The sequence below is a fragment of the Molossus molossus genome, unplaced genomic scaffold, assembly GCF_014108415.1.
Source record: "Molossus molossus isolate mMolMol1 unplaced genomic scaffold, mMolMol1.p scaffold_m16_p_3, whole genome shotgun sequence".
NCBI classification, from domain to species: Eukaryota; Metazoa; Chordata; class Mammalia; order Chiroptera; family Molossidae; genus Molossus; species Molossus molossus.
In genome coordinates, this window is record NW_023425366.1 from 78,023,840 (window position 1) to 78,041,760 (window position 17,921).

A 17,921-nucleotide genomic window follows, 5' to 3' on the forward strand; every position below is an offset into this window, starting at 1 on the left:
AAAATTTTACTGTGCTTTGATAGTGTGCATGTTTTGTGGTAGAAATATGTCTATTCAGGACCAAATGCAGTTTATGTGACCATAAACTATCTGGTCTGTGAGTTCATATTAATTTTGTTTATTTAATTTTTTTCAAATCTATATAGAAAACACCTCTTAGACATTATTACAGTATGCACAAATAGCTTACTATCAGTTTACATTGTTATACAACTGAGCTCACTTTCTTTAATTTAAAATAAGGATGATGGAATCTAGCTCATAGGTTATGATATATCATATGCAAATAATGCTAGAAATAATTTACTCAATGCCTACTAAATATTAGTCATTATATTTGCATTAGTTTATTTGATCCTCAAAACAATGCTTTGAAGCAGGCATTACAGTACTCAAATCACAAATGAGAAAATGAGCTAAGTAACTTGCCCAGGATCTCAGATAAAAAGTGGCGAAACCAAAATGTAAATGTGTATTTGAAACTAAAAGCCATGATCTTTTCACTATACCCTCTTCCTGGGACGTGACGAAAATTTATTTAATTTAGTCCTTTCTTTTTTCTCTGTTTGCTGTTTGTTTCTCTTTGGTGAATAAAACTGTCTAAAAACGCACTACCAAAGAGTACTTACTGTGATTATTAAAATGTTCTGTTCTGCACAATCCAGTAAGGCAGCCACTAGTCAAGTGTGTCTATTCAGCTCTTGAAATGCGGCTAGTGCAACCGGGGAGCTGAAAGTTTACTTTACTTTAATTTAAATTACATTGCATCTGGCTACTGTTTTGGACATCACAACCTTAGATGTGTGAATGTGTGTGTGTGTGTGTGTGTGTATGTGTTTAATGAGGGTAATTAATGTATAGATTGATAATGAGGAAACTGTTCATTCTAGGTTGAAAACTTTAGCAGAGGAGCTTATGCAGACACAACAAATGCTTTTAAACAAGGAGGAGGCTGTCCTGGAGCTAGAGAAAAGAATTGAGGAATCTTCTAAGACCTATGAAAAGAAGTCTGAGTGAGTAAAACAAAAATAACTTGGAAAGAAGAAAGTGTGATTTTAATTTTACAAAAATACTTCAGTATTATGGATTTAAAGTTTCTAGAAGCTGAAATTTCATTTTAAGTATAAAACTTAGATACTTTCTAGGACTCTAGAAAAATAATTATGTTTTTGTCAGTATAGTGTACCGATTATGTCTTAATGTTTTATGTTTGAATTATTTTCCAAAAATCCTGATAAAATTTGTGTTTACTTCCCCTCATCACTGTCCACCAGATTCACTGTGAATTCCTTGTCAAGAAAGTGGTAGGCCAGTTTTATGTATAAATTGGCTTCTACTATGTTAGAGGAAGCAGACTTATTAGAAAATTACAGTCAGCTTCACCTATAAAAATTGTTCTGAGCTTTGCTTTGTGGTTTTTGTCTCACTGTTGTTTTTCTTGCTGATTTCTGTTGTCTTGGTATACTCTTGTGTTTACTGATTGTATCAGTTATATTTTCTACTGTTTCAAGAAGTACATTTTGATAAAATATAAAATTTCTCATCTGACTTGGTCATCATTTGCATCTCCAGCAGGGATTACTGTACAGTGACTGGACCATATAGATTTCCTGTCATACTCTGACCTACTCAAGGAAGTTGTGATGTGAGGCTTTCTTGTCTATACTTGCTCTTTCTTTCTACACAACTTTTCAGATATTCTTCACTTTTCTCAAATCTCTGATCTTCTCTCTCCCATCAAAGTCAAAGACTCTCTCTCTACATTAATTACAGAAAGTGTTAGAATCCAAACCCACCACATTGTACGCATTCTGTTTCCTTGTTGTAACTGTTTCTTGTGCCTGTCTTTCGTATCCCATCATCTCTTACTTTCCCTGAAAATTTGCATTATTTTATATTTAAGGTTCACTTCTTCTCAGCTGGGTCCTTGATCACTTTTTAAATATGCTGAAGTCTTGATCCTAAAAATAATCTTCATCTCTGTTCACCCCAAGTAACTCTTTTTATATGTTCATATTGCCTCCTGACTACTGTCTTTGTTTTCTATTTTCTTAGTCAAACTTGTAAGAGTGATTATGCACAAGCATTTTCTCAAGTCCCACTTAGTTGTCTGGCTTCTGCCCTATCACTGTTGAAACAGATATATGCAAGATCACCGATGTTCTCTACATCATTAAATTTAGCAACTGTCTTACTTGACCTCCTCACAGTATCTGACTTTATTGACTTTGTTTCTTCTTTTCACTTGACCTTTGGGACCCAATATACCAGATCTTACTCCGTCTTTTTGGCCAATCCTTCTTTGTAAACTTATTTTCTTCCACTCAGCCCATCTATTTTGGAGTTATGAAGGACATGGACCTAGGCCATGTCACTCCCCTCCCTGAGCTCTATCCCAGGTGATCTCCTGAAGATGACCCACATTTTCTCCTCCGAATTGTCTGGCCATGTAATCATTGACCTACTTGACATGCCTCCTTGGGTATCTTAGAAGTACCCTAAATTTCCCTTGTCCAAGGCTGAATTAAAAATCTCAATCTAGCCCAGGCCGGGTTTGGCTCAGCAGTTAGAGTATCAGCCCTTGGACCAAAGGGTCACTAGTTTGATTCTGTGTCAAGGGCATATACCTGGGTTGCAGGTTTGATCCCTGGTCCTGGTCAGTGTCATGCGGGAGGCAACTAATCTATGTCTCTCTCTCCCCTCCTTACATTGTAAAATTCAATGGAAAAATATCCTTGAGTGGGAATTAAAACAAAAAATCTCAATCCAAGCCAGTCCAACCAACCTAGCTCACTCTTAGTATTCCTTATTTCAGTGACTGGCAACACCATCTATCCTGTTATACAAGTCAGAATGTTAGGAGTCTGCCCCTTTCACTTACACTATAGCTCTTATTACAGACTGGTATTAAATATCACATTGGAGTCACTGAGCCTTTCAAAGGTGAGAATAGAAATTTGAGTGACTCTAGGCATTCCTTTAATCTGAAAATTTTCTGTATTGTATTACTGAAGATTCTATTTAGATTATAAAAATAAAAGTTAACAGCCATTGCACATATTGCATTCAAAAATAGAATCATCTTTCGCCTTTTTCTATTTGTAAATAAATCTCTTCACGTGTTTACAGATGACAAAGTAGTGTTTACAGTTTGTAAATGCATGCTCTGTAAATGACTCATGTTTTAAAACTTGGTGGATATAAAGAAAGACAGTAGGATAGATGACCCTCTCACCAGCATGTCAGATACCTATTGTTGGAAAAGGCCATCAATCTTCAACTGTTATCTTAATCTAGAAGTTGTGGCTTTCTCTGATTTTTTTTTTGGTATGCTTTCTTGACTCAGATTTTTGACTTTCTCTTTACAGTGTGATCCTTGTTCCGGCACCTATTTATATTTATCAGGAGATGAGAATGGGAGTGGGTGAAAGGGGGCTTAAATTTAAAGGGTGGTGGATATATGGGAAATGGTATTTCTTGAGTTCGTACTCTCTTCCATACATTGTACTGGATGTTTTATATATATTAACTCAAAAATATTATCTTTATTTTGCTTTCTGTATAATTGCTTATTTTTACCTTTAGGAGAATTTAGATAACTTAGAATCAAATACCTAATAAGTGGTAGAAAACACATGAGTCCCTGACTCCAGAGTTTCTGTCTTTTTTGATCATAGCCTTTGCTTGATTCTCTGATTTTAATAGTGCTCTTAGGAGAATAAATGAGAAGGGATAAGTATGTCAAACAATTCAGGGGATGAGTCTTGTTTAACTCAAGTTCTGTTAGCCTTTCGTTACCATGGAGGTTTTATTGCTAGCTTCAGGAAATAATCTTGAAAATGTTAAGTATATTTACATAACTAAATAGTCATTGTGAAATCTTATTAATTCACACATTAGTAGGGTTGAATACTAAGTTAAAGTATTTTGCTAAACAAGTATTCTTCAGGGATTCTGGGGAAATGTTTGAATTTCAATTTCTTAGTATTTCTTAAACGTTTCCTTTTTTGTGTGTATATATGTATATATCTGCATATATTTAAATGCATTTAAGTAATTAAAATCAATTTTACTTTGTTCTAAAACTAGATTTAGAATTATTCTTACTCTGTAACACGTTAGCTTCATATGCTGTTATTTGAAAATAATGAGAACAATGAAACAAAACTGCATTTCCTGACAAACTAATAATATCCTATAAGTTACATATTTACTTTCTTAAATTAATGGAATCATACTGAGTTTTTGCTTAACAGACATACCATTATGGTTCTATCAAAATACAAAATAATAAGGAACTAAAGTTAAAACCTATAAATTTGGATATAATGTAATTGTCTCTAAAACACATTATAATGCAAATGACAAAATAAATGAGAAATCATTGGATAGTTTTAATTCCTGTAATTGAATAATATGAAGTGAAAAGTGAACTAACAATGATTTTTATGTAACATTATATTCACACAAGAGCAGAGTTTTCCCTTATATAAATAATGCAGCCCTTGGTAGAAATGTAGCTGTTGCAGAATTTTAGCTAAAAAAAAAACGGGAAGGGAGTGCTGCCAACCACTAGAAATGGTATGATTTTAATACAACACAAAGCGTCACCGTGGTGTACATACCGCTACTTGTTACTTTTCAAGCATGTTTACTCAAGTGGAAATAATATCAATCTTCACTTGATTTATGGACCTTGACTACTGTATTAGAAAATGGTTTATGGGAAAATATACCAAGCATATGTCATGTATGACTCAGTGGCATAAAGAGCTAGAATATTACTGTTGGCTTTAATGCTTGGTTTGACTTCCGAAAAGTGAATGATTAATTTTGCACCACTATCACCTAGTACATAAAAATACTATCTACGTTATAAAATCATAACTTTTAGAGTCATGCAGAATCTTAAAAGAGCACTTGATTCAACATTATCTTTCAAATTATGTTACGTCTGCAGCCCAGATGTTTTAAGAGACTTGCAAAGTGTCACATTTAACCTGTGGTGAAGGTAGGAATCAAACCATGTAGAATATTGTTCTAGTCTGCAAATTCAGGGTACCTTTAATTTCATCTCAGCATTTTTAGATTATGTATATTTCCAAGAAATGTGCCATATAAACAGGGAATTCATTCAACAATATTTATTGCACGTCTACTAAGTGCTGTGAATGCAATGAAAGGTAAGACATCTGTGGTCACATGTCTCATGAAGCTTCTATTTTTGTGGAATGGACCAATACAGCACAAACATTAACAATTGTGATCATTGCTGTGAAACACATAGTTCAGATAGAAGAACAGAGGAGCACCTACTTAAGATAGGAGGTCAGGGGACTTCCAGGAAATGGCATCTATGCTGAGACCCGAAACAGAAGGTGCCATCCATGTGGAGAATAATCAAACAGGGATAAGTAACACATGCAGAAGTTCTGAACCCTTCCATGTTTTAAATTTATTTATGGCTTCTTATGCATCTTGTATTATTGAATCATATATTTACTATAGTTTTCTTCCTATTAAAATACATGTAGCTTTGCTCAATGGTTTTATAAACATATAAAATAATTGTATAGTATGTTGTAGAGTGATTACAGCAGTACTTTAAAAAAAGTAATTATTGAACAAGAGCAAGATGTTAATGTACGTGAAATCATCATAACACATGAGCTCAATGGGATTCACTGGAAGAAGCCAGTATTGCTCATTGATTTCATTATAAGACATATTGATTAAAAAGTGTTAAGCCCTGGCCAGTTTGGTTCAGCAGTTAGAGCGTCGGCCTGTGGTCCTGAGAGACCCGGGTTCGGTTCCCACTAAGGGCACGTACCTCGGTTGCAGTTTGTCCCCGGCCCTGGTCGGTTGTGCGGGTGGCAGCCACTCGATGTGTTCCTTTCACATCGATGTTTCTCTCTCTCTCTGTTCCTCTCTCTCCCTCCCACTCTACCTGAACAAAAAATGGAAAAATGTCCTCGGGTGAAGATAAAAAAATAAATAAATAAATAAAAAGTGTTAAGCCCATAGCCATATGATTGGGCATATGCTTCCCCTACAAGTCATTAATTGTTTTTAAAAACGACTAAACTAAAAATCAGGAAATGTATATTTTAACCTAATTCTTGGGTTACGATAGTGTCTCAGAATTTCTAAGTGATGACAACGTGGTACAATATGATAGATACTTAGAACTTCTGAAGGAGAATAAAAAGGCCTATCCCTAAAAGATTATTTAGGAACCCAAGGCATATGAGATGGCAAAAGCCTCACCTTACCAGAGGAAGCATGATGCCAGCAACAGTGATATATATTTTAATTAAGTTTTTAATTTTGAGATAATTGTAGATTGCCGTGTATGTGCATGGCTTAATACCTAGAGGTCCTACATACCCTCCCTATATGCCCTGTATTCACTTCGCCCCAATGGAAGCATTTTGAAAAAGTGTAATTTAATATTATACTTGCTGATATTAACTTTGATATAATCATGACTTGGATTCCACCACTGCAAGGATTCCCACTTTTGTAGCTATACTGCTTTTATCTTCCACCCCCTTCTTAACCTCTAGCATCCCTTAATCTGTTCTCATTTTCTACAATTTTGTCTTTTAAAGAATATTATATAAATGAAATCTCACTGAATATAACCTTTTGAGATTAGCTTTTTACATCATAATTCTCTGGAGATTGACCCAGGAACTTTCATTCCTTTTAACTGTAAAGTAGTATTCCGTGGTATGTAAGTTAGTTTCCTAGGGTTGCCATACAATTGATGAACCTACAGTAACACATCTTTATCACCCAAAGTTCATAGCTTACATTAGGTTTCACTTTTGGTGGTGTTTATTCTGTGTGTTTAAACAAATGTGTAATGACATTTAATCATCATTATGGTGTAATACAGAATATTTTTCACTAAAAATATTCTCCACATACTTATCCCTCCCCCCATTCCCAGCTGCTGGAAACCACTGTCTGTATAGTTTTGGCTTTTCCAGAATGTGACATAGTTAGAATCTTACATTATGTAGCCTTTTTAGATTGGTTTATTTCACTTAGTAATATGCATTTAAGGTTCCTCCATATCTTTTCATGGCTTGGTAGCTTATTTCTTTTGAGCCCAGAACAATATTCCATATCTACATGTACCATAGTTTATCCATTCACCTACTAGAGGACATCTTGCTTGCTTCCAAGTTTTGGCAGTTATGAATAAAGCTGCTATAAACATCTGTGTGTAGGCTTTTGTGTGACATAAGTTTTCAGCTCCTTTGAGTAAATACCAAGGAGTTGTGATTGCTGGATCATATGGCAAGAGGAGGTTTAGTTATATAGAAAACTGCTGAGCTGCCTTCCAAAGTGGCTGTGCTCTTTTGTTTTCCCAACAGCAATGAATGAGAGTTCCTGTTTCTCCACGTCCTCTCCAGCATTTGGTGTAGTCACTGTTCTGGAACTTGGTCATTCTCGTAAATGTGCATTGGTATTTCGTTCTTGCTTTAATTTGTGTTTCCCTGATGACATATGATGTGTAGCATCTATTTATGTGCTTATTTGCCATCTGTATATCTTTTTTGTTTAGATGTCTTTTTTGTTTTGTTTTGTTTAGGTCTCTGGCCCACTATTTTAATGGGTTGCTTTTTTATTGTTGACATGTAAGAGTTCTTTGTATATTTTGGATAACAGTCCTTTCTCAGACGTGTCTTGTGCAAATCATTTTCTTCCTATGGCTTCTCTTCTCATTCTCTTGATGTTCTTTCACAGAGCTGAAGTTTTTAATTTTGAAATTAAAGGTTCTCAATTATTTCTTTCATGGATTGTGTCTTTAGTGTTGTACCTAAAAAATCATCACCATATGCAAGGTCATCTAGAGTTTGTCCTATGTTATCCTCTAGGCATTTTATTGTTTTTTTGTGATCCATATGAGTTAATTTTTATGAATTGTGTAATTTTTGTGTCTAGATTCTTTTTTTCTTTTTGCATATGAAAGTCCTGTTGTTCTAGCACTATTTGTTGAAAATATATCTCTTCTCCCTTGTTTTGACCATTTTGGAAGATCTTATTTAAATCCAGGGTAAAATAAAGGTGAAATAATAGTCATACATAGAGATTGTAAACACCATAAGAAGTTTAAAAATAGAGCTCTTTCTCTACACTGTATAATATATATGACAAAATCTTTTAATTTGAACTTTCTATAATAATTTAATTTTTTCCTTCATTCATCTAATATTTAATGATGCTAAAACTAATTTATTCACATTCTTTATTGAACTCACAGTCATTTTTTTTTTTTTCTGGTTGGATAATGCTTTAGACTTCAATTTTATTTTTCTTAAAAGGTATAGTTTTAGTTGCTACTGGCCACTGCCCCACCATAGGAACCCTTCCAGTTCAACTACTTAAAATGAACAGAAAATGGGTATGGTCTTGATTAGGGTTTATATTAATTTCCTTTAGCTGCTATAATAAATTTCCACAAACTTGGTAACTTAAAACAACAGTAATTTATTCTTTTTTTTTCTGGAGAACAAAAGTTAGAAATGAGTCCTATGGGCCTAAAATGATGCTGTTGATTTCTTCCGATAGCTCTTGGGAAGAACCGCCTTTTCTTCTTCTAGCTCCTAGAGGTTCTCCTCTTTCCTTGGCTCGTGGCCACTCATCAAGTGCTTTTTCTCCTTTTTTTGCTGTCACATTGCCTTTTCTGACGTTACCCCTCTTCTCTTTTATCAGATGCTTATGATTATATTTACAGGGACCACCTGGATAATCCAGGGTACTCCCTCATCTCAACATCCTCAATTTAATCCTGTCTGAAAAGTCCCCTTTGCCATGTAAGGTAAAATATTCACAGCTTCTGGGGATGAGGATGTGGTCATCTTCAGGGGACCATTATTCAGCCAACCTTCCATAGAGTTGAATATATAATAAATGTTTTTTTACTCCCATCAATAGATTTAAAAATTTTTGTTAGGGTATTCAGTTATTATTTACTTTTTTTGGTAATTATTTTGCCTTGTCATTTCATTATTAATTTTTTTCCATTGGTCTTTATGAAATTTGTTTGTAAAAAACTACTGGTAATAGTAATTGTTTTAGAATGTTATTATTTTCAAGTATACTTTCCTATTTTGTCCACATTTGTGAGATCATGAACCTTTTTTGGACTGATCTTGCATATAGATGTACATGAAAAATACATTTTTACCATCTCACCTTGTACCTTCCTCATACTATTGTCATTGTAGAGCTTCTTATGGTAGGTAGAAAATTCAAAGAAGGAACTCTCAGGAAGCTTTAGGTTCATATGGATGTAATCATTTCCAAGACCTGGTCCTTATGAATTTATATTCACAAAAGGAATTGTTTTAAAAATAAACTTTTTCTGAAGAGATTCACTGAAAAAAAAAAGGTTAAAAACAATTTATTATGAATAAGGAGCTACCATTTAAGAAGCAAGCCAGCACGAATTTTTCAGATAATATGTGTAGATTTAGAATACAGGTCATGGATTGTTGAATGATGATGATATACTAATAATTGCAATTTTCTGAATTTTTACTTTAGGGTAGATACTTTGAACAACCCTGACAATAGGTATTATTATCTTCAATTTTTCTGATGATAAAACTGAAGATGAGAAAAGCAAAGGGATTAAGTCATAAAGTCAAATCTATTTTAATTCAGTATAAGATCATGATGATTTTACCTGGGAAGTGTCTATGAGCTCTGACAGTATGGTATATCCCTCTCTACTACTTCTGTTGTTAACTCCACTGTTTAGGGTGATTTGTGTTTTGAACATTGCTAGGTCTTTCTTACAAATAATCAGTAGTTCTTTCCAACATTTCACTCAATTCTCTACCTGTTTTTAAGGATACTTTCCTGAAATTCATTGCAATATAATAATGGAGATTTTAGCTTTCTATTTCTTTCTGGTTTTTTTTTTTATCCTTACCCAAGGACATTTTTGCATTTATCTTCAGGTAGAGCCCGGGGGGGGGGGGGGGGCGGAGGAAGACAGACAGAGAGAAATATCGATGTGAGAGAGACACTTTGAGTGTTTGCCATCCACACGACCCCAACCGGCGCCAGGGACAAACTGCAACTGACGTATGTGCCCTTAGTGGGAACCTGGGACTCTCTGGTCCATGGGCCGACGCTCTAACTGCTGAGCCAAATAGGCCCAGGGCTTAGCTTTCTTTATAGCAGGAGTGGGGAACCTTTTTCTGCCAATGGTCATTTGGATATTTATAACATCTTTCAGGAGCCATACAGAATTATCAGCTTAAAAATTAGTCTGCTGTATTTGGTCAAACATTTAATTAACTCACCCCTAATGTGATGGCTGGAACTGCTTCTCTTTGGTGAGGTGTGTGATGCTAGGCCTTAGGTGGCCTGCGGGCCGGATGTTCCCTACCCCTGCTTATAGCATCCACTGAGGTTGCGTTCTACTCAATTTGATTGGAATTGAGTTTCAGAAATCAACCAGCATCTTACTTATAAATAAATCTCTGTTAGTGGGATTCCTTCTGCTTACAGTTATTTACACAGTTTGTGTTGATCCTTTTAAGTTTCAGTTTAAGAAGGTAACATTCTGACCTTATTCTCCAACTTTGAAATTCCCTCTATTGGTGAGCTATTCTCTCTTACATATAAATTACTTACTTCAGTAGTTCATGGCATAGTTCTTTTAAGATATTAATATACTATGTATGACAGTGTTTCTAGAGGTGTTCCCCACCACTGTGACATGTTTTTTTTTTTAATGTGTGGCTTAAATGTGGATGAGTTAGTTTGGAATTTCCACTGGGGGCAGCCTCGAAGGGGTAAAAAGTCACAATAAGGCAACCTGTGGCCTGTGTATTTCTCTAAAAGAGGGATTGGAAAGTCTGTTGTTTTTATAGTGATGACGTTGGAAAGATTTGGGGACTTACACTCATTCCCTTAATTACAGTTCAGCCCTCAGTCGTAGTTAGAACAGCTTTCTCCAACTCTAAACACATGCCCTTCCCAACGTACAAACAACTTGGTCTGAGACTGTCACCTTGATTTGATTTATTTTACTCTAGGCACAGATTTGACTCTAGCTGTATTCCATTTGAGATATGAAATAAATTTAAGATTCTGCTTCACTCACATTAATTCATTTTAGGCCCTACGCTTCTGGACTTAAGTGTCTACCATGCGAGGTAGATAGTTTAGCTGTAAAGTAAAATGAATGCCATAGATTGTAATATATTTGAAAGCATCTCAAATTTGGATTTTGCTTCCAAACATTTTCTTTCATTTTGTTAATGCTACCTTTTAATAACTACTGTGATGACTTAAATCTGTTTAGTTTCCTAATTCTTCTGATTCTATTGGACTCATAATGATGAAAACAGAATCATATATATATAGGTTTCTGTAAAGTCTGTATTTGTTCAATAAGTCAAATAGTTAATATTTACTGTGTTCTTTTTTAGTATTGTGCTTCTGATAAGCCAAAAACAGACACTCGAAGAGCTGAAACAGTCAGTGCAGCAGCTGAGGTGCACCGAGGCAAAGTTTGCAGCACAGAAAGAATTACTAGAGCAAAAAATGCAAGAAAATGATGGAAAAGAGCCACCTCCGATAATAAACTATGAGGAAGATGCACGATCAGTTACATCTATGGTAAGCCAAAGAGTGATCAAACAAGAAACCTGAAAGAGTGGTATATAGGTAATAAGTTAATACAAAGTTGATTGTGGTTTCTTTAACAAATTATTACTCTTGTTAATATGCAAGTCCTATTAAACTTGTTTGTAAATGCAAAATAAACTTGTCAGTCACCTTCAGGTCACCTGGAGAGCACTTTCAGGAACTACCTGTAGAGTCAGAGGAAAAAGCTCTTCTCTTATCTTCAAAACTGAAAAGAAAGATTGCAATTGTTTATTCCTGGGAGACAGCAGGAAGGTAGGGTGTTATTCTTAAGACAGAAGTAGGAAATAAGGAGAAAGCTATTTATTTTCTTCTTCTTAAAAACCATAGAATCAATCTTATTTACCTAAGACATGTTTATTGTTTTCACAGTACAATTTTTTTTCTTACAAATATCCTTAAACTGCAATAAACACATTTGAATTCACCAACTGAAATTAAACTTATTTTATATAGTTTTGTTAACTGTTTAAGAATACATCCCCTGTCTCCCTTTATTCCTTCATTCCTTTCTTCCTTTCATCTTATGTTGGTGGTTCTCATGAACTAAGGGATAATTTTTCTCCTCTCCCTTCCCCCAGGAGACATTTGGCAATGCTTCCAGACATACATGTATGTATTTTTTAAAATTGAATTTGATTTTCAGTTTGTAATTGCTATTGGTATCTAGTGGGTAGAGTCTGTTGACACTGCTAAACATCCTATAATGCACAGGACAGCCCCTCCTTCACACTCCCAACAACAAATTAACCGAAAATGTCAATAGTGCCAAGGTTGAAAAAGCCTGAGCTGTCTTGGCTTTTTCTGTGGGTAGCTGGATGCAGTCTATATAAAGAACCATCGTAGATAATGATGCTATAGCTAAAATTTTAGTAATTTTTAGTTTTTTAGTTTATGTGGTTCTGAATAGTACAATTTGATTGTTAAACAGATTCAGATGTCTCAGGAAAAACAACAACGCTACATTTGAAAATGTGATAAATGTGGGAAATGAATATGAAGTATTTAAAATATTATGGTTATTGCTATTTTTGTTATTAATTGAGCCATACTGATCTGCACATTATATTGTGAATCATGAATTATAATTCTTTGTTCTCTTTTCCTGTCCTATCAGATACAAAGCACCGTTCTATATCCACTTTCTTGCTTTATGATTTGTGATGACTACGTGGCGTATGCATTCTTTCAGAGGAACTTCTGATGTTTTTTCTTTTACTTGGTTTTTGAAAACCTTAGCTAGTAAATGTTTTGTTCTCTGTGTGTGGTTTATAATATTTCCTTGTCTCCATGTAGGTGTCAAATTGGTTACTTCACACCTTGATTTAGTGGCAGATAGGTAAAACTGGCCATCTAACTTATTTTATGTAATTCTGTGTGCTTATGACCCCCTGTTGGTGTTATTAATATGATAGAAAAAAGACAGTTATTCAAGTCTCTAGATGTAGCATATTCCCATTTGATAACTATAATTAAAAACTTGATTTTGGCCCTGGCCAGTTTGGCTCAGCGGTTAGAGCGTCAGCCTGCGGTCCGGAGAGACCCGGGTTCGGTTCCCGCTAAGGGCACGTACTTCGGTTGCAGTTTGTCCCCGGCCCTGGTTGGTCGTGCGGGTGGCAGCCACTCGATGTGTCCCTTCACGTCGATGTTTCTCACTCTCTCTCCCTCCCCTTCTATCTGTACAAAAAATGGAAAAATATCCTCGGGTGAGGATAAAAAACAAAAACAAAACAAAACTTGATTTTGACATTTAAAATACACTAGTTCATTAATTCTTATTTATAAAGAACTGATGATCATTTGGACTTTTTAATTTTTCATAATCATTGAAGAGAAGGTTTTTAAACAAATGAATAAATAATGTTTCAGAGAGAATGTATAATACAGTTTAAACTGTATACAGTTTAAACTGTGTACCTTTCAAATGGTATATACTTCCTGCCACTTCCACATTTTCTCTTGTAACCATTTATTCAATAATGATAATACCTTGTAAATATTTACAAAGTGATGGCATATATTTCACTTTACCCAATTTATTTTAAATAGTTGAAATACTAATTATAAATGCATCAACTATTCATTGAAGCAATGACTTTAATAATTCTTTAAGTAATTTACAAAGGAATATTATATGTAGTTTAAAGTAATAAAGTAACATTTTATAAATCAGTCATTTCCCAAATTGATGCCAATTATGTGATTTTTACGGAGTATTTTATAAAACAATTAGAAATATTTGCATACATAGTTCTTAAAACTTAACACTCCCACCTATATAAGTGAACTTTTTGCATAATCAAGCATTATTTTATCAATGATATTTTAAGAAAAGTCTGAAATTAACATAAGCAGTTCTATTGATATCTCCTCCTTATAAGTTTTATCTATGTTAAGTGTTATCAAATTTCAACAAGAGAAATTTAGTTGAATATTGGAAGAATTGAAAGAACTAAAAATTAAACTATGACATCATGGAAAATAGTGAAAACCAGCTTAAATATTATGTAGGAGTAAGAGAGACAATTAAGTATTCCACAAGATCTTAATGGCATTGTTGACTGAACACACACTCTTCAGTGGTGAATGCTTCTATGGAAGAATGCCTTTGGGAATGTACCACTGAAAAGACATGAGCCCTGGATTGTGTATTCTTATAAAAATTCCAAGGTGATTTAGATGTGTAATCAGGGTTAGGATCTTATAGTCAGGTTATATTAGTAGATATATTGATGTTTATTTTGGCAATATAATTTGATAAAAATTAAAGCCCATCTTTTAATTTAAAGAAATCTTTAAAAAATTATGGTAGCAGATAATATAATCATCTTGTTCAGGAAGAGTCATGCTTCTAATGTTATCTTTTTTCACCATGTCTAATTTTGGCCAAAATACAAAGGAGAAAATGATAAATGTTAAGTATCACACAGTAATTCTCTATTGTCTGTGAATAAGTATGTGCCATTTATTTATTCAAGAAGTATATTTTGAGCACCTACTCTGTGCTCATTTCTAGATGCTGTGGATACATCAGTGAATAAAACTAATGAAAACAATCTCTCTCAGAGATACCATTCTGTTGTAAGTGGCAATTAGTAAATAACTATGTATTTATAATGGAAGATAATAAATGCCAAGGAGTAGAAACAGAGCAGGGTAGAGGGTTAGGGATCTAGAGAGTCAGAGTTTGGGACATAATTTTAAATGCAAGTCAGTGTAAGCATTATTGAGAATGTGACATTTGAACAAAGACTTGAAACAGGGAGCTGATAAGCTTCTTACTTTCTGGGCAAAGAACATTCCAGTCACAGGTTATATTCAGTTGCAAAGATTATGAGACAGGAATATGTTTAGACTGTTCAAGGTATAGTAAGGAGGTCTGACTGGAGGGGAAGGTAAGACTATAGAGAATCAGATTAGAGAAGTAATGGAGAACATATCTCAGGGCCTTAAGATTTTGTCTTTTCTCTGTAAGGAACGGGGAGGCATTGGGTTGAGGGATTATAATAGAGGAATAACATGCTCTGACTTTTGATTTAAATGGATCACTCTAACTGTATTGAGAATATACTTAAGGGGAGCAAAGATGGAAGAATGCTAACCCAGGCAATAGAAAATGATGGTTTGAGCAAGGCTAATAGCACGGAAATGGCAAGAACTTTTTAGCTTCTAGATATATTCTGAAGGCTGAGCCCACGAGATTTCTTGTGGATTAAATGTGGAGTGTAAGAGAGAAGAGTCAGGATGCCTTTACAGTTTTAAGAAGGTGCATTAGAAGAATGGAATTTGTTTCAAATGCATGAATAGACTACACATAAAACAGCTTTGACACGGAAGAATAAGACTTCAGTTTGTCTTTCCATAAAAACAAGTATTTGGGCCTGGAATTCAGGAGTCTGATTTGAATTGGAGTATGCATTTGAGAACTGTAGGCATGAGATGGTATTTAAAATTATTTGGCTGTAGTATGTTACCAAGTGAGAGAGGATCGATAGAGAAGAAACAGGAAAAAAGACTGAATTCTGGGGCACTCCAAGTTAGGGGTCTAGGAGAGAAGGAATCAGTAAGAGCCCGAGAAGAAGAGACCAGTGAGGTAGGAGAAGATACAATAATTTGGTGTCCTTTCAATGTTTTAAAGGGATATGAGTTTTAGATTTTGGGCTATGCTAGGTTAAGGAGAAATGGTTGAATTGACTGCAGTAATTTTCTAAACTTTTAATATCAAATACCCAAGAGAGGAAATATACATGGAATGCAGTGTCTTTGGAAATATTGGCCTAACCCCTATTCAACTCCTGAATAGAGTCCTGAAGGGACCACCATGCAATGGATTATACTTTGGGAAATGCTGAATTAGAAGATAAATCCTTTCTTATCTACTTGGGTTATTCACAGATTAAATTTGCCGATAATTGTGAAGGCATTTGAGTTGTTTAAATGCTCTATAAACCCAAAATTATTTTCTCTTATTCTTCAATTCTAGCTCTGCAGGGCAGAAGAATCTGCCTTCTGGGGCAAATTAGGAGGGTGAACTCTCTGTTAGCTACCCTTGGATAATGATGGAAATACCAGTGCCAGAATTTTCTGATACCTGCGTCAACATTGGCTGACATTCCTATTTTTTATTTGATTATTTAAAAACATCACTTTCCTTCATGTTTGGCTTTAGCTATGTAGTTGTAAGAATATGTTTTTAATCAGTATCTGTTGAATTGAGAAATTGGACTTCCCTTTTTACCCCAGAGTAACCTAGTTGTTTTACTTTATAGTAGCCTATGCTTTGAACTAACTATACCATAATTTTGTTTAAGAAATCTCCCCTACATATCAAATATAGAGAAATGATAGCACCCTATAATGAATTCCTACTTTTAAATACGTTTTGCTACTGTATATGGTAATTGCCTTTACTTTGACAATTTTGAAATTGCACATTTTTAAGCCCTTTCAAGCTAGACTAATACACAACATATTTTTATCTTCTCTGCATAGCTCATTGAGTTAATTTTGCTTACTTGAATGGCACTATCAATAAAATCCTGTTTTGTTACATTTTCAACCAACAAAATATATGGTGTGGAGTAAATATTGTCTGTCACTGTGACTCAATAGTAACCCACTTCACAGCAGTGTCCAATATATTTTCCATTTTATAGTTAAACTCTAAAATGAACTAGCAGTTGAGACATCATATTGACAGCATCATTGAAGGTTTTTTTGTTTTCATCCTCAGGTACATTTCTGTCTTTAAATGTATAATATAAATAGTAATCCCAAGCCTTTCTCATCAAATGCGCTGAGGAAAGTGCAAGACCTAGAGTCAGGGGACCTGACTTAGCTTTGCCTGTGCTGTGTAGCTATGTCAGGTTCCTTAATCCTTCCTGGCTTTCTCTTCTGTGAAAGGAAGAAGTGAACATATACTCACATTGCCTGGCAGGATTTCTGTGACACTGAAATAAGATAATATGTGTAAACATAGTTTATACATTATGAAATACTGTTAAAACATAATATTCTATTTCATTTTTTTCTAATGTATCTGCCTTCACATGTAAATTAATTAGTAGATACTAATTGAGTTCTTAAGTATGAATTGTAGATTTTTCTGCAGGATTATCTTATGTGTTTCTTATTTGTAAAGGCAAAGTCTTAATTTCTCTGAATGGGCAGTACATGTACAAAGGATCTAAGTGTTCCTTCCTTAGTCCCTCAGTTTCCTACCTCATAGGTAATTTTCCAGAAGCATCAATGCAAATAAAAACATAAATGTATATTGTATACAACAATACTGTTCTGTACCTTACTTTTTTACTTAATTTATGTTAGGTATCATTTTATAATAGTGCATATAGTTACTTGTTTATGTATTTATTTATTTATTCAACAAATAGTTTGAGTGTTCAGTGTCAGGTACCATTTTATGTTCTGGAAATGTAGTAGTGAACAAAATCAACATAAGTTTTCTGTCCTCATGGGCCTTTCACATATATGTATGTCAGGTGGTGGTAAATACCTTGGAGAAAAACAAAGCCAGATGGCAGGAAAAGGGTGCTGGGATGTGTTTTTATATATAGGTTTGTCAAGGAAGGATTCCCTGATAAAGTAGCATTTATGCAGAGATCTGAAAGAACTAAGGGAGCAGGTGATGAAACTCTTTGGGGTGAGAATATTCCAGGCAGAAGGAAAAGCAGATGAAAGGCCCTGAGGCCGGAGTCAGCCTCATGTGTTAGCAGTGGTTCTCA

At 34.5% G+C, this 17,921-nt stretch overlaps 1 protein-coding gene across 3 annotated transcripts in view; it reads left to right on the top strand.

Annotated features, from left to right (window-relative positions):
• The window catches only part of FER (FER tyrosine kinase), a 364,169-nt gene that overhangs the window by 109,174 nt on the left and 237,074 nt on the right, over nt 1-17,921 (top strand). For all 3 annotated transcript variants that reach the window (XM_036278843.1, XM_036278845.1, XM_036278844.1), the window contains 2 exons: nt 891-1,013; nt 11,463-11,652. In XM_036278843.1, the coding sequence (XP_036134736.1) occupies nt 891-1,013; nt 11,463-11,652 (313 nt within the window). The remainder of the gene's footprint in view (nt 1-890; nt 1,014-11,462; nt 11,653-17,921) is intronic.